Genomic DNA, 26707 nt, shown 5'->3' with positions numbered 1-26707 from the left:
TTTCAATTACATGAACAGTTTTCTTTTGTATCCTCTTCTGTACTTTCTGCACTTGATTTCTTTCCACCAGATTCATGCCGTTTTGGTAAGCCTTACGAATGACAAGGAATTTTTTTTTTTTTGTGCATCATTTGCATATATGATCCAAAAATTGCGAAGGTGAAATCCACAAGAAAGAAGCTAAAACAAAATTTAACAAACAATATCACATTTTATCGTCCCATAATTTTTTATACTTCTCACAAAAGATCCTTACCCTCGCAGAATTTGGCAGTTAATAGTAGATATACCATGCTAAAATTGAAGTCTAACAAGATGCATATTCTTCAAGAACCATGCTAGAGACAAGATTTTCTCCTACTTTCAGATTTTATACAATAATCTAGAAGGGATTTTTGGCCATTGCGTACGGCACATGTTTCTTCCATATGCCTCTTTAGTGTAGTTGTGGAACCGTCTTTAGGAATAGTAAACAACTTTTTGCACTTCTTGCATTTTAGTTTCTTTACTTTAAAATTTAACCCCTTTGGTTTCTTTTCAGTGACCACAACTTCAAATTGGGACCACACATCAGATCTTCTCCTAGTTTCCCCCATTTTTGCAGTTTTGTCAGTCTCTGAAACTTCAGCTCTCACCATATCTTCATTCTGAAAAGAGACCTGAAAATGAATTGATTAATAAAGATATCAATAAGTAGAGTGCAACTGTCTTTAGGCATAGTAAACAACTTTTTGCACTTCTTGCAGTTAAGTTTCTCTACTTTAAAATTTAACCCCTTTTGTTTCTTTTCAGTGACCACAACTTCTTCAAACTGGGCCCACACATCAGACATTCTCCTAGTCCCCCCATTATTGAAGTTTTGTCAGTCTCTGAAACTTCAGCTCTCGCCATATCTTCATTCTGAGAAGATACCTAAAAACAGGGGCGGATCTAAAGCCATTCAAAGAGTGTCTGAGCCGCCCCTATGATTTTAAATTTTAGTTATGTGTACTAAAATTTAATTGAATTTTACTTTCTAAGAGCATATTTGATATTATATAGTATAGCCCCCTCTTACAAATATCACATGTTTACTTGTAGTCTAGTGGTTAGAGCTTATTTTGTATTGGTGGTGAACTTGAGTTCAATTTCTACCAACCACAATTTGTGCATTTTAAGTTTTTAGCCCCTTCTATGAAGATTTTCTAGTTCCGCTCCTGCCTAAAAGTGAATTGATTGATAAAGATATCAACAAGTAGATATGTGTTTCCAGTTGAATAAAGTGAAACAAAGATAATGATATTCCAATATTAAGCACTCCTTCGGGATGAGGCCAAAAAAACATTGCAGTTTCATTTTGCTACAGACACAGCCAAGCCCTATAGAAGTATGTTCTGTGCTCACTACCATCCCAATATGGAAATTTAACCTAAGATGATGACAACTAAACACTTGGGCATGACAAAATAAAGTAGCTGAGAGTATCCTCTTAGTACTGTATATAGCAGTCAATGCTCACATGCTGTAAGGATAAGTAATTATTTAATACTGATCTAGATGGCGTGTTTACCAAAGCAAAGCGTCCCTCAGTGGTAGTGTTAAAGACCATGATTGTGGTAACATACCATGTGGTGCAGTAATAGTACTGCTAGTGATCTTGTAATTCAGAGTGTACCTGTTGAAGATGTGGGTGCCGTGCTTCAATGTGCCTCTTTAATCTGGAGGTGGTACCGCTCTTTGACTTGGTGAAATACTGGTTACAGTCCTTGCATTTCATTTTCACAACCTTTTGTAGTATGCCATTGCTAGTTTTTGAAGAAATTTCCACTTCTTCGAAGTGGGTCCACACATCAGATCTTCTCCTACCTCCCCCCTTGATTGATAAAGATATCAACAAGTATATATGTAGTTCCAAATGAATAAAGTGAACAAAGATAATGGAATTTCGATATTAAGCACTACTTCAGGACAAGGCCAAAAAAGCATTGCAGTTTCATTTTAGCTGAGCCCTGTAGAAGTATGTACTGCTCACTAACATCCCAATATGGACATTTTACCTAAAAAGACCATGATTCTGGTAAAATACCATGCCATACAGCAGTGGTACTGCTACTAATCTTGTAATTTCCGAGCATACCTGTTGCAGGCAGCGTACTTCAATGTGCCTCTTTAATGTGGAGGTGCTACTGCACTTTGACTTGGTGAAATACTGGTTACAGCCCTTGCATTTTATTTTCACAACCTTTTGTAGTATGCCATCACTGGTTTTTGAAGAAATTTCCACTTCTTCGAAGTGGGTCCACACATCAGACCACTTCCTCCTTTTCCCGTTTGCATTGATAGGTTCTTCAATTTCCACCGAGGTCTAATATACAAAAGAATTAAAGATTGCTACAAAATAAACTTTTGAAAGAAAGAAAGACCCTAAAACAGGGCAAAAATGGTAAAACAGATTCACAGCCAATTTTGCTATTAACCGCCAAATTAGTCATTTGACTATTCAGCTGTGCAATGCACCTCAATTTAACCTAATTTGACTCTACAGTTTTGCAATTGGACCTCATTTTAACCTAATTTAGCATACATAACCCAAATGTTGCATTCGATCAACTTAGGATTAAATTGAAATTCCGCAACACGCAATGCAATTTGTTGCTTCGATACAGTAGCAAATTTTAGCCATATACACATTTCTTCGCATTTTTTTTTTTTGGCATATTACTTGCATGAATCACTATGATGTGAAATAGAAATAATAACATATCGGTTTATTCAGTTAGAACTTAACATGAACTTAAAAAGTATCTGTATCTCTCTAAAATACCAGTTGAAACAGGTGGGAATCAATGCAAAGTCAATTTTCAAAGAGAAGGTTCAGAAAACTTATCTTTTGCCAGTGGCAAACAAAAATCAGGAAATTTACACAGTAAAACTCTCATTTAGTCTCAAAGAAGTACATAACACTGTCATGCACACCCCTTTTTTGTTCAAATAGGTGAATAATGCATGCCTTTTGAAAGATATTTACTAAAAAATATTGTAACGACTAACGAGTTAAATATCGTTTTAATCAACCCTTCTTTTTCCTAGAACAACCAAAGAAAGAAATTCTGAAGTTTCTAATTGGGGAGCTCCAAGGCTCTCAATAGAAAAAAACATTCCAAGATTTCAAAGAACTTTCAAGAAGTAGACCAACGAACTATAAAGAGCAGATATACAAAAAGAGAAGACTTAAGATTGCATACACGATCCATTGTAGGAAGTTGAAAACCGGAGAGGTGATCTTGGATTCTTCTCCCCCAACCTATACCTTCTGTTTATCTCCGGAATTTCTTTTCCTTTGCTTATATTTGATCTTCTTTAAAGATATATCTCGATTTTATAGTTGTGATGAAAAACACAAGCAGTTCCTGGCACCTCTCCCTTCCCGCCAAAAAAAATCGCAAAATAAATTCTCCCGCGTAAAATTATACATTTCCGATGACGAGTCAGAAATCGAACCGAACCGAGCCAGCTCATTAACAGCTCGTTTTTAGAATTTAGCAAAGTCAAGGGGTGAAATTTCAAAATGAATATGAGGGCCCTGTGGGCGAGGAGAGAAGGAAGCGCCGTGAGCCAGTGAAGCAGCAAGGAGTCCAAAGCTCTCAATTAATGAAGTTAGTATGTGGGAAGGCGATGGAAGAATGGGAATAAAATGGAGCCTTTCATTTAACTCTCTTGTTCTTCCTGCCTATGCTACCTGTTTCTTCGTATCTATAGAAAGGAATATGCCATGTCCCCATTGTATAGGCTGTGTGTTTAACGAGCGGATGGGAAATTCAAGAGGTTTGGATCACCGGTGAGGAGGTGAGGCCTGTTAGCAAGTGGAGAGAGGCGGTGAGAAGGTGAGGCCTGTTAGCTGCGAGACTGCGAGAAAGAAGAGGTTGAGGACGAGCGAGTCGCGAGCTGATACAAACTCGAACTCGGTTCATGAGCTAAGATCGAAAGTCTACTCGTTAGCAGAATTTGAGTGTGACAGTTGCGAGTTATTGTAGAAAGCGGGGCGTCCGATGGGATCCGCACGAATATTAATTAAAGTGGTGTGTACAAATATTGAACAAGGATTGCATGAATTATAAAACGAATCAAACAGTTCTGAACAGACATTGAATTAACAGATTTAAATCTAATGTACATTTGACGCGCCTCGCTCCTTCAGTCCTAATCATGTTCCTGTATTGATAAATTCTGATAGAATTTGATCATGTTCGTGGTTCCAGTCAAATTCGGATCGGATTATGAAAGGAGGTCGGTTCTTTTACTTCCGTGTTTGTAACTTGTAAATTTTCTGGTCCTTGCAGTATATTGATGTTCGTATTTGCGAAGCTCTACCTCGTTCTATGAAATCATATTTTTTTCATGCAAATAATATAAACTATACAGTGATGATGACTTAACAATGAGCACATATTTTCTATTTTGCCCCGTGTTGAGAACTAAGTAGGATTAGGAACTAATAATAGCCTCAGATTATACCATTAAGATTGTTTGTTCATCATAGGCTAGTATAGACATTAAAGGGAGTAACTAAAGTGTATATAAAGTTACTCAACCTTTATTGTTGTTTTAGAAAAGTTACCGTTACTATTCCAACAGCTCTTTGTACATCGTAGCTTATAAAAGCTTTCTGTAAAAAACAACAACAAGAATATACAACACAATTCCACAATTCACTTTCTAGCTGTCTCACTGTCTCCATTATTTTTCCGCAAATTCAACATGGTATCAGAGCACTGATCCATCAGTAAACAAACAAGAGCCTCCAAGAGGTCACCAAAGAACTGCGCAGAAAAATATTGCTACAGTCAACCCAAAAAAAAAATCCCCAAAGACTGATTCAATTCAGCACCAATATCAGAAACTGAGTTTCATCACTATGTCTCAACAATTCGATAATTCCAAACTCACATCCATAACCCTCAATGGTAGCAAAACCACTAGAACCAACCGACGAAGAAACAGAAAAAATCGAGGAATGGCAACAAACAGACCACATGGTCATGTCATGGATAATCAATACTATGGAGCCCCAAATTGCTCAACCATTCATGTATGCCAATTCTTCAAAAGAAGTGTGGGAGAAAGCGAAGAAACGGTTTGGGCAGCAACGCAATTTTGCTCATATATTCAATCTCAAACAAGAACTTGCACAAATCAAGCAAACAACCCAAACCAACTCACAAATGGTAACCGAAATCACAACAAAATGGGAAGAACTCAAAGTATACCTTCCACCAACAGATGATCCAGATGAAATACAAAAAAGAGCCGATCAAGACTTAATTTTTACTTATCTCCCTAGAACTGAGATGCAGGGAGACCCGGCCCTCAGGTGCGATCACTGCAAGAAAGAAGGACATTGGCGGGAGGGATGCTGGTTCCTCTACCCGCATCTCCGGCCTAATCGCAAGGGGAACGGGGGTTTCAACAAAGGGGGAGAGAAGAGACAGTGGGAAGGTCACGATGAGAAGAAGGAGAAGAAGAGGTTTGTGGCATCGGTGACTCAATTTGAGTCGGGCTCGAGTCAGGGGAACGGGTCTCACCCAACCAACTCAACCTCATCTAATCTGGATCCAATGCGGCAGCTTCTGGAGTTCCTATCTGTGCTGCTAAAGAATAATAACAAAAATTCTGGTATGGCAACACATTTAACTTACAATTTAAATTCAATAAATTGGATTTTAGACTCGGTTGCAACTGACCACATGACCGGTAATAAAACATTGTTAAATAATTTTGAGGAATGCCCAAATGACAAATTGTGACCGTGGCTAATGGTGAAAAAATGCAAATCAAAGGAATCGGTACAATTAATATTTTTTCCAAAGAATGTGTTATATCTAGAAAATTGTTCATCAAACTTGTTATCCATTAGTAAAATCACAGACGAATTGGAATGTGAAGCCATTTTTACATCTAAAAATGTGATTTTTTAGGAATGGATAACGAAGAGGATGATTGGTAAAGGAGTTTTAGAGAATGGACTTTATATTTTGAGTCAAGAAAAAATAAATCTAAGTGTCAAGAGACAAGAAGATTTAAGCACTCTTTGGCATAGGCGAATTGGACATCCTTCCGATAAAATTTTAAAATGTATTTTTAATTTTTCAAAAGTAGATTGTAGCAATTGTGAGGTGTGTAAATTAGGAAAACACACTAGATTACCTTTTTACTCATCAAGTTGTAAGAGTGAAAAACCGTTTGATTTAATTCATTCGGATGTATGGGGACCGGCACCCATAGAATCATTTAATGGTAACAAATATTTTGTTCTCTTTATCGATGATTTTTCTCGCACAACTTGGTTGTATTTAATGAAAAATAAAAGTGAAGTTTTTTCACATTTTCAAGAATTCTACAATTTTATAGAAAATCAATTTAATGCAAAAATTAAAATATTTAGAACCGATAATGGAACGGAATTTGTAAATCAAACTTTTTCAAATTTCTTTAAACAAAAAGAAATTTTGCATCAAACTACTTGTGTATACACACCCGAACAAAATGGAGTGTCGGAAAGAAAAAATCGTCATCTTCTAGAAATGACACGAGTATTATTATTTCAAAATAATGTTCCGAAAAGATTTTGGTCAGATGCCGTCCTTACCTCAACATATTTAATAAATAAATTGTCAAGTGCTATGCTAGAGTATAAAAGTCCATTAGAACTCATTTATCAAAGAAAAATTAAGATAAACCATTTGAGAGTATTTGGATGTACTTGTTTCATACACAAACAAAAACAAGATAAATTGGATTATACATCAATTAAAACAATTTTTTGGGATACTCATCACAAAAAAAGGGTTATAAATGTTATGATCCAATTAATCACAAGTTTCATATTTCTAGAGATGTGACTTTCTTAGAAAATGAACCATATTACAAAAATGTTGAAAATGAGATCAACATCCAAGAGCCACTAAAATTGTCCATAATGCCACAAATTGAATACTTGGAGAGAGATAGACCTCAAATAGAAAATGAAAATGAGATAGAAGAAATCTCACAAAATGAGGACAATGAGGAAAATATGGAAGAAAATAGTGTAGAAACGGAAGAAAATAGTATGGAGAAAACTCCACGAAGAAGATCTACAAGGTCTACACAACCGTCGACAAGGTTAAGGGACTTTGTGACATATAAGGTACAATATCATATTGAAAATTTTATTTTTTATAAAGAAATTTCAATTCCACATAAATTATTTCTCACCTCTATTTCTAAAGAACACGAACCAAACAATTATCTTGAAGCCATAAAAAACCCTATTTGGATCAAGGCCATGAAAAAAGAGTTGAAGACTCTTGAAAAAAACAAAACATGGGTAATTGTACAACAACCAAATAATAAAAAACCCGTAGGGTGTAGATGGATATATAAAATTAAGTATAATAGTGATGGTACCATAGAACGGTACAAGGCACGCTTCGTTGCTAAAGGGTACACACAAACCTACGGTATAGACTATTATGAGACATTTGCACCGGTGGCCAAAATGAATACTGTAAGGATTTTATTTTCTATCGCGGTAAACCAAAATTGGAAGTTACACCAAATGGACGTAAAAAATGTCTTTCTTCAAGGAACACTTGAAGAAGAGGTGTATATGAATTTACCACCCGGTCATGAGAAAGAAAATGATCATGCTTTAGTTTGCAAATTGAAGAAGTTAATTTATGGATTAAAGCAATCTCCAAGAGCATGGTATGACAAACTAAGCTCTTATTTAATTTCTTGCAATTTTAAAATTAGTAATGCCGATCATTCATTATTTGTTAAAAAAATAAGAACCGACACTACTATTGTATTAGTTTATGTAAATGATCTTATAATCACCGGAAATAACCAAGAAGAAATTAAAAAAATAAAATTTCAATTGAGGAAACAATTTGACATTAAGGATTTAGGTTATTTGAAATATTTTTTAGGAATAGAAATAGCTTATTCAAAAAAAAGATTATTTATCTCTCAAAGAAAATATATATTGGATTTATTGAAAGAAACCAGTAAGCTAGGTTGCAAACCGGCCTCCACACCAATAGATGATAGGTACAAATTAAATATTGAAGATGGTGAACCTTTAGAAGATGTGAATCAATTCCAAAGACTTGTAGGAAAATTAATATACCTAACAGTAACTCGTCCAGATATTTCTTTTTCGGTAAACCAAATTAGTAAATTTATGCACGCACCAAGAACACCTCATTTGGAAGTAATTGATAGGATTTTAAAATATCTAAAAAGAATACCGGGAAAAGGAGTTTGCATGAGAAATAATAATTCTAACAATGTGTGTGGCTATTCCGATGCAGATTGGGCCGGGAGCTTCGATCGAAAAACGACAACCGGTTTTTGCACATTTGTAGGCGAAAACTTAGTCACATGGAAAAGCAAGAAACAAAACGTTGTGGTACGATCAAGCGCCGAAGCAGAATATCGTGCCATGGCGTTGATCGGCGTAAAAGCGCAACGCAAGTTTCGGTACGCTTGGGGGCGTACCTTTTAAAACCGCGGTTACACCTTCCGATTAGGGTTGCAAGTGTACAACCCTATCGAGGAGTATAATCGGGTATCGATCCACAGGGACGGTTCCTTTATCTAGATATTTACTTATCTCGACTAAAGACTAGAAGTGAGAAAAAGGGGTTTTGGTGTTTAATTTTCCTAAGGAATCAACTCAAGCAATCACACAATGATATAGAATAGTAAATGTGCAAGAAAAGGTATAAACTGTGTTTTGATTTGGGATAAAAGGTGTTTCAAGGGTTTCAGACTTCATCTCTGATTTGCCTCTAGTGGTACGGGCCTTACCAAGTTGGTACGGCCAGGCCGCACCAACCTGGTATGACCAAGCCGTATGGGGCTTGGTACGGGTAGGCCGCACCACTCTTGTAAGGGCCGTACTGGTTTACCAAAACAGAGCTTACAAGTTCGAGTTGATGCATTTCTTGCTGGTACCTCGTATTAAACTCTTGATAAAGGTTCAATTGACCATACCTAAGGTTCCTAAACCTCAACTCTCGTTTGTTGGTTCAAGATCTAAGTTTTGGATTCAATTCTTCACCTTCTAGGGTTTCTAAACCTCAACTCTCGTGTTTTGGTCCAGATCCTCTAGTTGATTGATTGGAGATCTAAGGTAACCTCTAATCTGTCGATTAGAGGAGAATTCAACCTTTCGGCTTCAATTCGATCAAGTCTACCTAAAGGGATTGGTTTGGTTGAGAGAAGGCAATGGTCACATGACCTTGTTAGGGTTGATCTACCACTATAGGCACACCACATGCAATCACAGAAACACAAAGCAATCAAGACAAGCAAATTCACAATCAAATCAATCACAAGAGTTCATACAAGATCTAAATCAAGAAAAGCAACACAAATCAAGAAAATCCATCTACAAACCCTAGAAACAAAAGTCTACTACTCACAAGTCATGGATCTGTCCAGATATACAAGAAAAGAGATAGAGAAAGTCATGAAAGAACTAGATTGAAGATCGGGAATGGAGAAGGTGTAGATCCGTCGATTCTCGCCTCTTCCTCTTCCTTGATCTTCTCTTCTTGCTCCTTTGCTCTCTTTCTCTCTTTCACTGAGCTCTCAATCTGGAATGAAGTGGAATCCTCGAAAATGGAGAGATCCCTCGCTTTAAATAGCCTCTGCCAAGATTTGAATTCTGTCAGGCGGCATCTATGTACGGCCCGTACCAAGGTGGTACGGCCAGGCCGTACAAGATGGGAAAGAGGCTGGATCGGCTAAGTCTGGTAAGGGCCGTACCAAATCTGGTAAGGGCCGTACCAAGTCTGGTAAGGGCCGTACCAAGTCTGGTAAGGGCCGTACCAAGCCTGGTAAGGGTAGGCCGTACCAAGTCTGGTAAAGGCCGTACCAAGGTGGTACGGCCAGGCCGTACCAAGCCTGGTAAGGGTCGTACCAGGGAGTCCAAAAATGTCGTTTCTTCGTGTATTTTGCTCCAATCCTGCAGAAAACAAACAAACTCTCAGCAGTACCAAATTCTAAGGATATATCAATGAAATGCACATGATTTTGACAATTTAGAACGTGAATTTGGTACGAAATCAAGTCAAATATAGGCTAAATATGCGAGGTATCAGGCGTCCACCACAAGTGAGTTGACATGGATCAAGCAACTCCTTTCGGATTTGGGAATTAAAATTAATGCACCAATGCAAATGTTTTGCGACAATCAATCGGCACGACATATAGCATCCAATCCAGTATTTCACGAGAGAACTAAACACATCGAAGTTGATTGTCATTTTATTAGAGAAAAAATTCAAGCAAAAGAAATTGAAACACCTTTTGTAAGAAGCGGAGATCAATTAGCGGATGTATTCACAAAGGGTTTAGATTCGAAATTATTTGAAGAAAATATAGGCAAGTTAGGATTGATTGATATCTACATGCCTAACTTGAGGGAGAGTGTTGAGAACTAAGTAGGATTAGGAACTAATAATAGCCTCAGATTATACCATTAAGGTTGTTTGTTCATCATAGGCTAGTATAGGCATTAAAGGGAGTAACTAAAGTGTATATAAAGTTACTCAACCTTTATTGCTGTTTAGAAAAGTTATCGTTACTATTCCAACAGCTCTTTGTACATCGTAGCTTATAAAAGCTTTCTGTAAAAAACAACAACAAGAATATACAACACAATTTCACAATTCACTTTCTAGCTGTTTCATTGTCTCCATTATTTTTCCGCAAATTCAACACCCCGCTTTAATAATATTTATTGGGATTAAATAAGCTTGTTCGTTCGTGTCAGTTTCATATAGAAAAATACAACATATGAGAAAAAAAAAAAAGCGGAGTGCAATTTGTTTGCCGACCTCAAACCCTAAAACAGCCACCTTCTACTCTCTCCATCTCCACTCCTTAATCCGTCTCTCTCATCTCTTTTAAGTCTCAATTCCAACACAACATCTCCCTCCTCTCTCTCAATTTTTCCTTTTCGAGTGGAGACGAGAATGAGAGAGAGGAGGGACCGGTGCCAAGAGCGTGGTATCGTCAGAGTTCGAAGTATAAAGTATCTTTCTCATCTCAATTAGAGCACAACGGTGAGCAAATCCGATCGTCGGAGCGCGGCGGCAGACGAAAAGAGCGGATCTGGTTGTAAAAAGAGATGTGGATGAGTATTTTTTTTTAGGTAATAGAATAATTAAGAATGTAGTAAATTAGCATAGAGAGTGTTTTTTAGATAATTTCGTGAGAATAAAAGAGTTGATTTAGACATTAAGGTCATTTTACTCGTTGTAATACTTTTTTTTATCAATGAAATTATTAGTAAGTCTTTACAGCCACTATTTATTTATTTTTTTAAAAAGCAACATATCAATATGATTTTTTCCTTGCTTGCAAGATCTGTCCTTAATTGCTTGATTTGATTATTGAGCTTGATATAAATGCTTGCGTATTTTAATTGACACTTCGGAGTTCAAACCATATATAATCATTAATTAAAATTAACACCACAGCCTAGTTCACGCTTGATTGTGTCAAGATTGATATTTCATCCTAATTAAAACTGTAAATATTAGATTTGAAAATTAATAATTGTATCGTGTTAACATTGTGTTAGAAAGTTAAGGTAATTTTAGGTATTAGTTAAGTTGACTCGGTCAATACTTTCATAAAATAATTAAGGTTCCCAATTTTTTAAGGTTAGTAAATATTTCAATCAATCTCTATTAATAATCGGAAAAATTTCTAATGTACTTATTTAAACTTTTGCAATAACCAATTTTTCCATCAAAATACCATAATATTCAATATCTCCATGAAAATTTCAAGTTCTTTCTCATATCCCCTTTATTTATTTTTCTTTTTATTTAACTGTTTTTAAAACTAAACTGACCATTATGCCCCTCTAATTATAAATGGACATGTCCAGTGCTTTTAATTTTTCTTCTTCATACACCACCTCTACTTTTAATTACCTATTGATCTCTCTCTCTGATCGAAACCTCAAATCCCCTTTAAAATGAGAAATAGAATTGAAGAATTCTCAAATTCTCTTATCGGATAACATCTAGCAACAAGAAACAAATTTGTTTGAGGCGATTTGTGGAGAAATTCCGGCTCCAAAAATTTCTCACGAAACTTGGTGAGTCCATGTCGCTTGATATTAATGGTACTAAAATCCAGAAAAGAAAAGAAATACAGAAAACAATTGCCACAACTAAGTACTAAAATCCAGTACCAACATATTGTTGGTCCCAAAGAAATTTAGAGGGGCTGAATATTGCATTTTTATAATTTTTATTCTAAGTTAAATTATCTAGCGTGTCTATAAGTTATTCATAGCGGAAACTAGAATAATTTTAATTTAAACTAATAAATGATAAAGTAAATAGTAGAGTTTAGAGACACTCGACATGAGAGTTGTTTACGGAGTTCGGCACTAACACCTACATCTCCGGGGACCGCGACCTTTGTGATGGTGCGTCTTTCTTTACCCAATGAGAAATTAGTACAAGGTGAAGCCGGTGAGCCCTTACAATCTTCTGGGAAGTCACATGGTCCGAGCACGCAAATGGCTCAAGAAGCACTAAAGGCTCAAGATAACAAAGCGAGTAACAAAGACTCAAAGGGTGAGCAACAAAGGCTCAAGGAATAAGTGTAAAGGATTGATCTCGCATGATCACTCTAAGAGTGTGTGTATTGGTTGAATAATCTTGAGATTGAATAGAATATTGAAGTTCAAGTGCACAAGTTACAACGGCTTTTTCTAGATCTGAGAAATTCGTGTATTGAAGTTAATGGCGGCTAAAAGTGATAATCCAAATCCCAAAATTACTTTTATTTATAGAGAGCCGATCAGAATGAAGTACTTTGGTCTAAGACCGTTATGATGGTTCATGGACCGTTATAACGGTCTACCAAGTTACGGCGGGTTTGGATGCCATTTACCCTAACGGTAGATGGACCGGCGTAATAGTCTCATCACAGTCAACCATTGGAGTTTTGAGGGTGCCAACCGCTTTTTACCATTACGGGATTATTTTATCTGTTGTGCGACGAATTAATTGACCGTTGCAACGGTCACTGGACCGTTACAACGGTCACTGGACCGTTACAACAGTCACTGGACCGTTACAACAGTAGGCCTTACTTAAGTCAATCTTAAGCTTATTTTATCAATTTTACAGATATTGATTCCTAACCTTGAGGTGATGATTCTGTTGTCCAGTGCCTCTTGACTACATCCTGGATAAGTATTGAAGTTATTCATTCATCCTTGATGCATATATCATATTCTCTATAGTCATGAACCTGCACAATATCTCAAGACAAGAAAATTGTAAAATTCAATTAATATATGTTTTGCAAATCTAGTCAAAGAGACAAGTAGATTATGATCCAATCCAACAATCTTCCATTTTTGATGATTTGCAAAATATATATATCAAGTGAGTACATTAATTGGTTATTCCAACAAAATTCGGAATTTTTTGAATTTTTTTTTTCTTTTTCTTGTGTTTGTATGTGTGATGTTATAAAATATCAATATAGTATGAACTTGTAATATCTCTCCCTCTTTTGAAAATGGTCAAAATGGGCTATTACATAATTATACTCAAATGAAGAGAGGGCTCCCCCTCAATTCATGCACTCCCCCCTTAATTTGATAAAATTGTAAATTAAGGCCTAAAATCATATGAAAAATGAAATATTGTAATTAAAGCACGCATATTTGCACCAAAATTGAATATTATAATTTAGAAAGTGCAAAATATGTAAACTTGACTCTTTTTAGTCAAGATATTATTGAAATTAATATATTTATTTCTAAATATCAATTTAGAATTTGTTTTGATCATTTTAGTCTTCTAAGCAAGAGAATATTGTAATTTAAATAATGATCAAACAAATTAGCCTCTTAATTAGGCAAAATATTGGAATTAAAGTATTTTAATATTTTGAATATTGAAATTAAATTCATAATTTGATCATTTTTGTTCTTCTAGATAAAAATATGTTGAAATTTTAATGATGATCAAATTGAATTGCCTCTCAATTAGGCGGAATATTGAAATTAAAGGGTTTAGTCAGTAATAATGATGTTCACTAGTAGACATAATTCTTAAATAGAATATAGAAGTGATATTAGATCCTAAGATTAAAAAAAAAAAACTCGAGAAATCAAGAGAATAGCGAGAGAGAAGGAAGAAACCTGTCTGAGACCATATAAGAATTAATATTCCAGAGACTAGAGTTGTGAAAATTGTAATTTTATTAACCTCTCTCAATTACAACCTATAGTCTATATATAAACCTTTGCTCTAGTTACAATCAGCAGCTCTAACTAACTTAATAAGAGATCCCATAACCTATACAGACCCGTTAAGCCTTTTCTATATGCCTCGCTGTTAAATCTAATACTCTCCTTTGGTAGAATGAATGGTCTGATCTTTTATTTATTTTAAGTCGGGATCTGAAGCGTTGAATCTTATTCGGCAGACCTGAGGAACGAATTCGTATCCTTCGAGTTATCTCAAATTTTGATTTAAGATCTGGACCGTCCGATTTAAATCCGCACTAATAAATATTAAAGGCACGGGCGTGGGCTAGATTGGCTCGAATTCTGATCACACGGCCGAAAATATTAACTCAAACAGTGCGTTAACTCAGAGGATATGTATCACATTCGATCATCGCACTTTTGCTTTTCTTTTTGTTTTGGGTTGCCGAAGCCCCAAATTTCCAACTTTCAACGCCCCTAATATCCCCGAATCGGATCTCTGCAGTACCTCACCGTTTTATTTTGAATTATGACCGTCCGATGGCCAATCCGGCATAAGCCGGTAATGCACGGCCTTTGAGTACGTACTAATATGTAACGAACATACCGGATTGAAACTCACCGTTTGAAGTACCTCAAGTGAACTGAATTTAGCCCCCAGTCTTTTCAGTTCGGAATTGGACACCTGTCTGCAAGGCTGCAATTTCCCTTCTTATTACTTCTTTTTATTTTGGAAATATTCCCAGTTTCTGCATGACCGATGCGCTTCGTAGTTTACCCTGAGAAAGAGAAAGAGAGAGAGAGAGATTAGATTTGAGTCGATTCGACAAAGCTCGTGACAATGGAGAAAAGTAGATGGATTGCGTGGGGAGCGGCGGTGGTTATATTCGGGGTGTTAATGGTGGTCACACCCAAAATCCCTCAATCGGAAGAATATCACGATTTCGCAGACCAGCGGAAACTCCTGTTTGGTGAAATTTTTATTCCATTTTCCATCAAATTTATGTCTTCTTGCGTTCTATCACAATATTGAGAAGTGACTTCAGTTTTTATATAGAGGAATAATTGTTGGCATCCCCATTGAAACATTCTAAATTTCGTATTTCCCCATTCTCAATTAAAAACTTTCTTATTTTCCCTAATATTGATTAAATCTGAATTATTGAGTTTAATTTATCATTTTTTTTTAAAGTTGAAATATCTATTTTAGATGGGTTCCAACAAAAATATTGCAAATAGGAAAACTGTACAGACAGTCTATACTGAAAATATGCACTGATCTGCCTGGCCCAACCCTGGCTGGCAACTTTATTTAGCAATCTGTCCTTTTTCTTACTTCTCTTTTTTTGCATTTGGGGGTGAGGAGTTTGCATAGAGCTCTACATTTTTTTTTTTTTTTTTTTTTTTTTGTGCTTTGTCTTTTTGAATGCTTCCTCATGGCTTCTTTGCTTTCTCACAGGAATTCCTAACACCTTAAATGTGATATCAAACATACCCTTCTTCTTTATTGGCATTATTGGTATTGTCCTTTGTTACTGGAAGAACTATTTTCACCTAAGGTAATATTTACTGCATAAGGATCAAGATTATTGTACCAAGCTTCTTTTTTTCAAGGTTATAACATTTGTATTAGTAAGAAAGCTTAATGTACCAAGCTTCTATCTAGCAACAATTCAGCTTTGGGATGGTATGATGAAATTTCAGCTGTTAAGAGCTTTTAGTGGAACTATATTGTTTGTATTCAATGTTACCTTGGATGAGTATGGAAAGTTGTTTTAGCTATCTAACAGGGTTTAGGATATGTGTTACCAGAGTGGCATCAGTACTTGCACTGATTGGTTTTATCTGATTTTTGCCAATTTGCAAGTCATGAATGTTAATGGCAAATGAGATGATCCCATAACACCATGTAAAACTTGCATGTAACTTCTGTTTATTCACCAATCTATCAGTCAGCTGTCTTGATTTACTGGATATAAGCAAGCAAAGTACTACATTTCTTTTTCTTTTCTGAAAATGAATAGATCTTGTTTCTTTGCTTTTCTCTTATTAATTTCTAAATTGAATAGCTTACAAGGAGAATTATGGGGATGGACACTATTCTATTTGGGTGTCATAGCTGTTGGTGTTGGGTCCTCCTATTACCATCTCAACCCCAATGATGCCACACTTGTGTGGGACCGTCTACCTGTAAGTTCTCTAAAGCCAACCCTTCTTTGTATCAATATTGCTCGGAGAATTTTTGAGGTTAAATTAGGTTAATTGTAATTGCATACAGGTAGGTATCAATGGAGACATAGTATGCATTGTGGTGGTTTAATTGAGGCAAAAGTTGGGTAGTTATGAGTTTTGGTGGTTTAGCTGAGGCAAAATTAGGTTAAGTATGAGTTGTGAATATTAAATGAGCAGTGCTAGCTAGTTTTAAATCAAACTTTTCTCTTTTCTGGTAGAAAATGTTTTTAGTTGGAAATGGTTGATTGAAATAGTGAGTTTTTATTGTTGCATTTGTTGGAACAGATGACCGTGGCCTTCACATCAATAGTGGCAATTTTTATAATTGAGAGGGTTGATGAGAAAAAGGGCACCATTTCCCTATTGCCTCTTGTCTTGGCTGGTGTTTTGAGTATCATGTATTGGAGGTAAGTTTTTATTTTATTCTTTCTTTCCTTTTGATTTAACTTAATGAATTTGTTTGGCTTTATTTTATTTTGAATCATTCAACTTTGTCATTTTCTCGTTCTCTCACCCCTTAACCTTCTGGTCTATACACTTGTCTTAAGAGCTATGAAAACTTCATATCTACCTGGGTCAAAACCTCAAATGTCAGGTCTACCCTGTAAAAGTACTGTTTACTGCATGATCACTTTTTACCCTGTAAAAGTCCATAGTAACTTGGATATGCATTGAAAAGGTACGATATGGGGATGGGGTTGGGGGTGAGGCCGTATAGATTATTATGGAAGTTCCTCTTGAAGCCAATAAGACTAATTTGATTTCACACAGATATAGAGCAAGGGTGTAGCTGATACTTTTAATATAAATGAACATACTATAGAGCTTTTGTAGGGACAGACAGGAAAGATTTTCATACCTATTTTTTATTGTGCTTGCCAATCTATGTTCTAGTGATTTTTTAAAGTGTACTTTTTAATCACATTAGCTGTTTATGTTTGTGTAGATACTTTGATGATTTGAGGCCATATGCAGCAGTGCAGTTTGTTCCTTGCATAGTTATTCCAGTCATGGCCATTATTATTCCTCCTATGTATACCCATTCGAGTTATTGGCTTTGGGCAGCAGGTTTGTTACAAATACTCTTCTGGTACAAGGATTTGGTTAATGTATTGAAATATACCTGACCGAGTCTTAATTTGAGTGTAAATAAACAAGCTTCCTGAGGTCTAAGCTGAATATTAATTGTACAACTGAGAGATAATTGAGGCAATTTGAGAATCAGTTGTAGTTGACCAAAGAGAGTAGCTGTACAAATTTAGGGTTAATTTAGCTTAATTTGGCTAAGGCTGAGTTTTTGGACCATTTAAGAGGACTCGTGTGATATATGTGATATTTGCATGCTTGTACGGTTCTGGGTAATTTATTTGACATTTGCATAAGCATATGTTTTAAAGAGGAATCTCGCCAAAATAACTCAATTACATAGTATGAATTCTAGGGTTCTATCTCCTGGCTAAGGTAACGGAGGCGACGGATAAGCCGATATACAAGTTGACCTACCAGATTGCCAGTGGGCATACCCTCAAGCATCTCTTTGCAGCCATGGTGCCTGTTTATCTAACCCTAATGCTTGCTAAAAGGACCATAGAGCTTGACCGGTACATCTCTCTTCATCTGTAGTTTATTCTGATCGTAAGAACAGGTCTGTATTGAGCTGTAAACCTGTAGTAACTAAAGATACTATACTGTATTTTCCCACTGACCACAATCTTAGTATGTTTGAGTTGGTATGTTGTCAGTATGTACAGAAAGTGCTGGTTTTGATGCTTTGAACCCTTCTACAAAGAGTTGACAATGCTGAATTTTGAAACTGTGATATTAAGAAAATAGTGGGGTTGGGGTATGACTTTATGCACTTAACTTTCTTTTTTTTGTAATTTCACAGGAGGAGTTTGTTGACTATATGGAAAGTTCGTTTGGTAGAAGTGAAAGAACGGAGGAGTTCCAAGTCAAATTCAACAGAGACTAGTTTAGATGTTGAATACTCAGCTGTTTCAACTACAAACGAGTAATTCATAGTTTCATGCAGCCTTTTTGTGTACTCGATTTTAATAAAAAAAAGAAAAAAAAGATAGATAGCCTAGTAAATTATCATAGTGGCTCTTTTCTTTTCTTTTGTAATTATTGTTAGCAATAAGATCCTCTGCCTTCTATTTTCTCATTTCTCCATCCAATTTAGTTAGCTTCTTTGAGATAGAAATCATGAAAACAAACCAATGCAATGGAACATATACACTTATGGTCTCCTTCCGAAAAAAAATGTAAATTATTTAAATGACTATTATTTTCTCGTATTGTATATTGTTTTCTTAACCATATACTTTCCAAATAAGGAAGAATATTTTTTTCTGTGAAAATCAGATCACTGATTCACTGCTGGTAAATGGTAATTGCCTACTACTTGAAAGAAAAATGAAAAGGAAAAAAAAAAATCAGGATCACCTTAGCAGTTGATTCTATTTCCTGTCTTTATAATTATCTTTATGCGGCAACCACCCTTTCATATGATATACATTTCGATCACATTTATCTTGCAAATACTGGAAGTTGTTATACCATTTTGGTAAATAATGTTTTTCTTTGATTTTAACTTGTTGCTTTTAGAACAATTTTTTCACGGTCATTGGTTCTTACTATGCATTCCGAACTAGCAATACTCGTATCAAATTTGATTTTTTTTTTTTTTTTCTTTAGTGGTGGTGCAGCATTTTCCCCGCTGATATATTAACTTGTTAAATAATTTTGCTAAAATAGAGTAACAGAAATCATGCGTAGACATTATCAACCAAAATTACACTAGTATTCTTTTCTAATTAACCGTTGGAAATGGTGCGATGTGCACGCTGAGATCGAATTGATTGATGCTAGCTGTCCACAAATTCAATTAACGTAATCTGATCTGTTAGTTGAAAATTAGACGGTTTAAATACGTAAAGCAAGATGTTACCTTTAATGATATATAGTTTATTCGTTTTCTTCACGTTTGTTTTTATAACTTTAGCTATATCAGCTTTGAATTCGGCATCGAACTTAATTTTATATATTATTTGACATTTTATTAAATACCATTAAATATGTATCATCATAAATTTTATGTCATTGATGAACAGTAAAACTTGCAAAACATTTCATCATTTTTTACTTATATGATACATGCATAAAGTATTAATTACATACTCTTTCACTTATAAGATTTAAAAATTATTTTTATATGATTACGACAGTTTAAACAATTTATATATTAATGGCTCTCCATTCTTACAAATATATCTCTTAAGATGTTGCTAGGTCTTTGATTATTAGGATAGACTATATACAAATACAATGATCCAAATGAAAAAGTTTAATTAATTATATTTTAAACCAAACTATTGACTGGTGGCTGTGAGCCTCTGATATTTCCACGTAAGTAAAGGGGCGGAGAAAAAAAATCTCAACCAATATCTCTTTCCGGTACGAATAAGACATCCGTGATTTGTGACCGCGTAATTTACACAGACTGCGCGAGTGTGGAATCTCTGATCCCTCAAAAGAAATTGATATACGTCGCCAAATAGGTTTCAATTACTTGTACTGATATTCTACTTGAGATCAATGCATATTATGTCCGAAACTAAATAATTACGATTTGATCATAATTTTATTTTTAATACGACTACAGTTTCAAACTGCGGACATAAATTGAGTTTTCGCAATTTAAAACTACAGACAAAATACTTTTTTTTTCCCCTTAACCAAAGCCGTTGCTTTCATTTTTGTGACCCCCAAATTTTTTTTGGCCAAATCAAAATTACTGAAAACCAAATTTTGATCAAAGCCGCTCAAAATCAAAAGCATTTCGTTCGCAGTCTCAAATTGCGGCCATATCATAAAAAAATATAATTTTTCAGAAATCGTAGTTATTTGATTTAACTTTATTTTAAATGATAAAAATAAAAATTTCGGTATTATGTACTTATTTCTCCAAATTTTATTATAGTCGAGTTGAGTTGATATCGACAAGACAATTAAAAGGAATATTTTACTTCTATGTCATTAGTTGCACTTAATTGATTTTGTTAATCTTAACTTTCTAACTTTGAAGAAATGTATATTGGTGAATCATGCAATTAATACAAATTATGTCAACGACTTAACTAAAATTTTATTCAACCTTCACTAACTTGAATTGTACATTTTAACAAAAAAAAATTATATCATAAAGTAGATACAAAATAATGATTCATTTATTAAATCTCAATTCATATTCAATAAATAAAATGACTAAAATAATTTTAGTCATCTAAGTAAAATAATTGAACACTTTGTTATCCTTCTTATTTTTAATTACATAGAAAAATATAAATTATTCCGAACTATAATATTGCAATACACGAAATTTCTTTCTTATTTTTTTAATCAATAGTGAAAATAAAGAACTTTAGATATTATATTTGAGTCAGAGGAGAAGAGGACAGGTGTTTTATTGTGTATTTGTGGTGTTTAATTAACTTGTATTGTTGATTTGTTGTATCATAAAAAATAAAAATAAAAGGTCAATATCAATCACATATCACATTCAACAAAATTCAGTGAGAAAACTTTTAATATTATCATACGTTAAAATTGATACTTATCTCTTGTTGTAATTAAAACAAAGATCTTAACTAAAAAATAAAAACAAAAACCAAAAAGTTGCCGATTACGGATCCATGCGTGTGTTGTTGCCTTGTTGGTGACTCGAAGAAAAATTCAAATAAGACGAACAAAATCCAAACCTTATCCCAGCTCACCATTCCCTTTCTCCTTACCCAGCTGCTTGTCCGTTCCAGAGAGAGACAGAGTGCGTAACGTCTGAGATATCTCAACTTTTGCGGGACCGACGTGTACGGTGTTTATTCGGAGATACCAAGGGACCACTATTATTTTTTTCATTGAGATTCGTGCACAACGTATTTGAACGGTTAAGAGTTTTCATAAAAACACTCAAAGTTTGAGATTTCTCAGAGGATGCAAATTCCAGAGAGACCACACATCTGATCTACATACATCTGCGTATATCTGCGTAAACTTCAAGCCGGTGCAAACAAATAGACTAATACCGGAAACAAATGGCCCTGGAAGCACCAAGTCAGCAACGAGGCACTCACTAAAACGCCACGTGGCACCCCGTGGGAGGCTCTTTCAGATCGCGTGCCCCTCCCGCCTCTTATCGCTACGCCACCAATAGCCAACACAATTCGCGCAAAAAAGAAAAAAAATAAACGAAATTTTGTTTGAAGAGATTTATTTAATTTTCTCTATTTTATTTCCTCTCTCTCAAGTTAAATCTCCATGACCACTGTGGCAGCCTTGTCTCTCTTTCCAAATTTAGTATTCAGGCCTTCATACAACTTCTGCTCCAAAAGGGTACCTTTTTCGTTTTTGAATTTTACTAATTTTATAAAGTTTAATTTGAACTTCCCGTGTTTTGTACATTTTAATTCTACTGAAATTAGAAGATCAACTTGCTTTTCAAATATTTCTGATGTAGGTGATCGCAAAATGCTGTAAATTTAGACAGTTTATAGCCAAAATTTACCCAAAATTCAGATTGATATAGCTGATTACAAAAATCAATAGAAACTAGGATTTTCACTGTAGATTTTTTTGTGCAGCAAAAATATATTCCTCCAAATTTATATAAATTTTCCACCAAAAGAAAGAAGATGAACAAAATTAAAACAGCACGCTACTATCAGTACCTCTTTTTCAGCTGGTAACTCCTCTTAATGGTACATCCATTGTGGGCATTTTTGTCATTTTGTAGGTAGGTGGTAAGAATGGCTTCAAGGTACTCGCTGTTTTCAGCGAAGAGGCGAGTGGATTAGAGAGGAAAAGTAACAGCAGTGTGTGGGGTGCGCTTTTTGATGTAGAGGATCCTGGCCCGAGGCAGCTCCCGGTTGTCAGTGGGAAAATCTTAGATGTCAACCAGGCTCTAGAGGTGGCAAGACTTGACTTACAGTACTGTGATTGGCGGGCCCGCCAGGACTTACTGACGATCATGCTTCTTCATAACCAGGTTAGCACAATCCTGTCCTATAATTTCAAGCATTGCATAAAGATTTGCTAATGAATATCTGAAAGGAAATAACCTCTAGCCCATGTATTGCTGTTTGCAAATCTGTCTGCAAATAAGTCTAATACGGGAGACCTTTGTTTTTTTGATGCAGGTGGTAGAAGTGTTAAATCCTCTGGCACGTGAATTTAAGTCCATAGGTACCATGAAAAAGGAGCTTGCTGAATTGCAACAAGAACTAGCACAGGCTCATCAACAGGTATGCTGGTAATTTAGAGGCCGGAATAAACATATTAATATATATATAGATAGATAGATAGATAGATAGATAGATAGATAATGAGGAACATTTCAGTTACATTTGGCCGGTAAGAAGAATGATTAGTTATGGCCTATACGGGGACTCACTGGCTGGGACTATTGCCTTTTCTCTCTATTCGTCAATTACGTTAAGCCCCGAATATTTTAATTTTTTAAAACCAAATGACCTCAATAGGTTTTTCAAACTCTCAATACTCGAACAAATAAAGCTGTGATTAGCATTCTCTCGAGTTTGCAATGCAACACTAAAGTGTTGCAAAATAATTAACGATAATGAAATTATTGCAAAGTCATTTGGAGTTTCTGGTATAAACCTAATTTTATAACAGGTGCATCTATCTGAAGCTAGGATTGGAACTGCACTAGACAAGCTAGCATACATGGAGGCATTGGTGCATGACAAATTACTTCCAGAACAAAAAAGCAAAAGACCTAGCGGGCCCACAAGTGAACCTGAATCTGAGACTTACTCCCCGACAACCTCATCCAGTAACTCTAGTCAATTGCAAACCAAATCTCAAAGGAGGAATTTAAATGTATCAGGACCTGTCAAACCCTACAACCCGTGCTTGAAGAACTTTTGGTATCCAGTTGCCTTCTCTAGTGACGTTAAAGATGACACAATGGTTAGTTTTTTCATGGATTATGTTTGTCATTTTACTATTACTTAATTGTTTAATCACTTTGCTAGATGAGCCAAATCTTGGATTTGAAGATACAAACATTCAATCTTTGAGTACTTAATTCTGATTATCTGATAAAATTAGGGACCCTTTTCTCCATTAGAGTCTAACCTGTATTTACACTTTAATGTGCCAATTTTGCAGTTGAAGATACCTTAATTGTGCTGTGTCCTTATTTTGAAGGCTTAATTGAATTTCTAACTGAGATAAAATCTGGTGACTGCATATTTCAAAATTAAGAATCTCATCAGTAATTTTTTATATAACTTTCAGATACCAATAGATTGCTTTGAGCAGCCATGGGTGATATTTAGGGGTAAAGACGGGCAACCTGGTTGTGTGCAAAATACATGTGCGCATAGAGCATGTCCCCTTCACCTCGGGTCAATTAATGAGGGTCGGATCCAATGCCCATACCATGGTACAGTCTACTATTCGTATCCATACAATTTGAATTGTATTAGGTGCAATGATAACCCATATTTTGAAGTATTATCAGGATATGGGATTTCATTTGGTACATTTGAGCTTAAACCCATACAAAAACTGGATGGCAATGAGTGGTATTAAGGTTGGCACTGTAATCCTTGTCACATTTGTTACAAGAGGGAGACTTGATAACCCACAAAAAAAGAGAAGTCCGCATATATAGCCAGGGCTATATAGGTACAATGCAAATATAATATATCAGTTCAATAATGTAGTACTTGCACAGGGTATTATAGTTTACGGATCATAACGATAAAATGTGCAAGGTGTATATTCAGCAGTGACATTAAATTATACTAACTAATTGGAGAAGGCTCAGAAGTCTCATCTTTAGAAGAAGTGCACGTGTGATTAATGTTTGAACCTTTGACCTCTTCAAATTCAGTATAGTACCTTGCCACTTGCAACTCGTAAATTCATGGGATTTGAAATAAAAATTTCAGGATGGGAGTATTCGACCGACGGTAAATGTGAGAAGATGCCTTCAACAAAAAAACTTAATGTAAAGATAAAAGCATTACCATGCTTTGAGCAAGAAGGGATGATTTGGGTTTGGCCTGGTACAGACCCTCCCAAGGCTACCATCCCTTCCCTTTTGCCCCCTCCTGGTTTTCAAATTCATGCCGAGGTATCTTGATTATTTACTGACATGCAATTCCCAACTTCAAACCAAACAGTATATATCTTTTTGAGATAAAGAGAAACTTATTAGTTTATAATGGATTTTATTTCATTTTCTTGACATGGGAAATAGATAGTAATAGAGCTACCAGTTGAACATGGACTGCTATTGGACAATTTGTTAGATCTGGCACATGCTCCCTTTACTCACACTTCCACCTTTGCCAAGGGTTGGCCTGTCCCAAGGTTTGTTTGTCATTTTCCTTCTCTTTTTCTATTAGGCCTTAATTTAATCTCCATTTCCTTCCATTATCCTCCATTGTGCAATTAAGCTTTGTGTGACTTATCCAAGTGCCAGAATTAAGCTTCAATAAACATAAACAATCCGAAATGCTATAAAAAACATCAAATAAGTTGAAGAAAAAGAACAAAAGTTAACACCAAAAAGTGAACAAAGCGAAAAGTTTTGTTTACATCCTTAGCAATTCATGTATCCAACATTTTTTATTTTTTATTTTTTAAATACAGCCTGGTGAAATTTCTGACACCAGCATCAGGACTGGAGGGCTACTGGGACCCATATCCAATAGACATGGAGTTTCGGCCTCCATGTATGGTTTTATCCACAATTGGCATATCAAAACCTGGTAAATTGGAAGGGAAAAGCACAAAGGAATGTACCACACATCTACATCAACTCCATGTTTGTTTGCCTTCGTCTAGACAAAAAACAAGGTTACTGTACCGCATGTCCTTGGATTTTGCACCTTGGCTAAAGTATGTTCCTATGATGCACCTCTTGTGGAGATATTTTGCAGAGCAGGTCAGAATAACAGGAACTTTTTTTTGGAATATCTTCCCTTGTAGCCTTATAAAATCTTGAATATCAGTTTGTGCTACTAAACTGAGAGGAATTTTGTACATCTAGAAATTTTGTTAACATATTTTTTCAAGAACTTTAAGCAACAAATTTTCCATACCCAAAAAGCATATTCAAACAGCCATAGTTTCAAAGATTTGCTGGTACACTTTAAAAAGAACATCATGAAAATCCCCATGACTTTAGTAACAACTGGTAATTGTTTTTCTAAACAAACTTTTTGATATGGTCTATATTCTTTTGTTCTTTCTGGGGAAACTGTAGGTGTTAAATGAGGATCTACGGTTAGTACTTGGTCAGCAAGAACGCATGATAAATGGTGAAAATGTGTGGAATTTCCCAGTATCCTACGACAAATTGGGGGTACGGTATCGGTTATGGAGAGATGCAGTTGATAAGGGAGCTGATCGCTTCCCCTTCACTAAACAAATCAACTCTGGTTTGTGGTCTTAACATTGAAAGCATTCTCTTGAATTTCTCCTTTTTCCTGTGGTTGGGTTATTATTTGTGAATGCCATTGGTGTCAAAAGTGCACAAACTCTACATAGAAGTTATTGGATATTTCTTAGAGATGCTGCATGCACACGCTAATTGGAGAGCAGGATCAAGTTGCAACCACCAATTGCTTGTACTATATAGGCGTTCACCAATTTGGGTCGAATGCTGAGTGTAAAGAGTAACTTATTGAGTTGATCTTTTGTTTCTTTCTTTTTTGGTATTATTTTTTTCCTTATTCTCTGTTTGTACATTAAGGGAATAAATACCTGAGTTAACGGCAATAAATCGAATAACTGTCTATAGCAAGCCAACAGGTGTATTTTCTGTTATTGTTTTCCAAATCGCACTTGTTCAATCTTCATACTTTCAAAGTTGCATGACAAGAACAAAAATTATACCAATTTTTATATAGTTACTGTCCTATATCAGCTTCACTAATGCAAGGAACTTTTCATAAAAGCGTTAACGCTATCATATATGAATGGGTGCCAGAGAAAATAAAACTTGTAATTAAAACTGTCACGAACTAATTGTAATTCAGAGAAAATTGAATAATTGTGCGACTGATTTTTGAAGAAAAAACAAAAAGGGATAAAAATGGCGATGAAACGGCAGCAGGAAGGATAAACCCAATTGTTCAGATTCTCCGGGTAATTGACAAT

At 35.4% G+C, this 26707-nt stretch overlaps 3 protein-coding genes and 1 long non-coding RNA gene across 6 annotated transcripts; 3 read left to right on the top strand and 1 right to left on the bottom strand.

The window, feature by feature from the left end:
• Positions 1-124: 124 nt before the first annotated feature.
• Positions 125-3510, bottom strand: LOC144563800 (uncharacterized). Of its 3 annotated transcripts, XM_078313255.1 has the most exons (5): positions 3225-3510; positions 2117-2344; positions 1655-1852; positions 761-912; positions 129-659 (listed from the first exon to the last, which is right to left on the bottom strand). In XM_078313255.1, exons 1-4 carry the CDS (start codon positions 3231-3233, stop codon positions 769-771), a joined length of 579 nt encoding a protein of 192 aa, XP_078169381.1. In that variant the 5' UTR covers positions 3234-3510; the 3' UTR covers positions 129-659; positions 761-768. The 3 variants fall into 3 exon arrangements, with proteins under 3 accessions (XP_078169379.1, XP_078169380.1, XP_078169381.1); XM_078313253.1 differs by lacking the exon at positions 761-912 and having other exon boundaries at positions 125-659; XM_078313254.1 differs by having other exon boundaries at positions 127-912.
• A 1965-nt stretch (positions 3511-5475) lies between these two features.
• Positions 5476-6297, top strand: LOC144564643 (uncharacterized). The gene is made up of 2 exons (XR_013514685.1): positions 5476-5652; positions 5955-6297. It is a non-coding gene; the product is annotated as an uncharacterized LOC144564643 (long non-coding RNA).
• An 8688-nt stretch (positions 6298-14985) lies between these two features.
• Positions 14986-18677, top strand: SAG18 (senescence associated gene 18). The gene is made up of 7 exons (XM_078314369.1): positions 14986-15252; positions 15741-15840; positions 16351-16471; positions 16799-16920; positions 17460-17581; positions 17955-18114; positions 18402-18677. Exons 1-7 carry the CDS (start codon positions 15123-15125, stop codon positions 18526-18528), a joined length of 882 nt encoding a protein of 293 aa, XP_078170495.1. The 5' UTR covers positions 14986-15122; the 3' UTR covers positions 18529-18677.
• Positions 18678-21587: 2910 nt separating this feature from the next.
• On the top strand, positions 21588-26351 carry CH1 (Pheophorbide a oxygenase family protein with Rieske 2Fe-2S domain-containing protein). The gene is made up of 9 exons (XM_078314368.1): positions 21588-21904; positions 22305-22556; positions 22708-22812; positions 23204-23500; positions 23831-23978; positions 24490-24674; positions 24801-24913; positions 25196-25490; positions 25812-26351. The coding sequence occupies exons 1-9, from the start codon at positions 21830-21832 to the stop codon at positions 25998-26000; spliced, it is 1659 nt and encodes a 552-aa protein (XP_078170494.1). The 5' UTR covers positions 21588-21829; the 3' UTR covers positions 26001-26351.
• Positions 26352-26707: the final 356 nt, after the last annotated feature.

Source organism: Carex rostrata, chromosome 13, assembly GCF_964058835.1.
Source record: "Carex rostrata chromosome 13, lpCarRost1.2, whole genome shotgun sequence".
Lineage (NCBI taxonomy): Eukaryota > Viridiplantae > Streptophyta > Magnoliopsida > Poales > Cyperaceae > Carex > Carex rostrata.
The sequence above is the reverse complement of the archived record's forward strand: the minus strand, read 5'-3'. Positions and strand labels throughout refer to the sequence as shown.

Bases quoted from the DNA above. Each gene is read 5' to 3' on its own strand.
- LOC144563800 (XM_078313253.1), bottom strand. The intron at 1,853-2,116 runs GTATGCTCGGAA...TTATCAATCAAG, and splicing joins AAGTACGCTGCCTGCAACAG to GGGGGAGGTAGGAGAAGATC. The intron at 660-1,654 runs GTACACTCTGAA...ATTCATTTTCAG, and splicing joins GGCACCCACATCTTCAACAG to GTCTCTTTTCAGAATGAAGA.
- SAG18 (XM_078314369.1), top strand. From the start codon at position 15,123: ATGGAGAAAAGTAGATGGATTGCGTGGGGAGCGGCGGTGGTTATATTC. The intron at 16,472-16,798 runs GTAAGTTCTCTA...TTGTTGGAACAG, and splicing joins TTGTGTGGGACCGTCTACCT to ATGACCGTGGCCTTCACATC. The intron at 17,582-17,954 runs GTTTGTTACAAA...TATGAATTCTAG, and splicing joins TTATTGGCTTTGGGCAGCAG to GGTTCTATCTCCTGGCTAAG.
- CH1 (XM_078314368.1), top strand. From the start codon at position 21,830: ATGACCACTGTGGCAGCCTTGTCTCTCTTTCCAAATTTAGTATTCAGG. The intron at 22,557-22,707 runs GTTAGCACAATC...TTTTTGATGCAG, and splicing joins TCATGCTTCTTCATAACCAG to GTGGTAGAAGTGTTAAATCC. The intron at 24,914-25,195 runs GTTTGTTTGTCA...TTTTAAATACAG, and splicing joins AAGGGTTGGCCTGTCCCAAG to CCTGGTGAAATTTCTGACAC.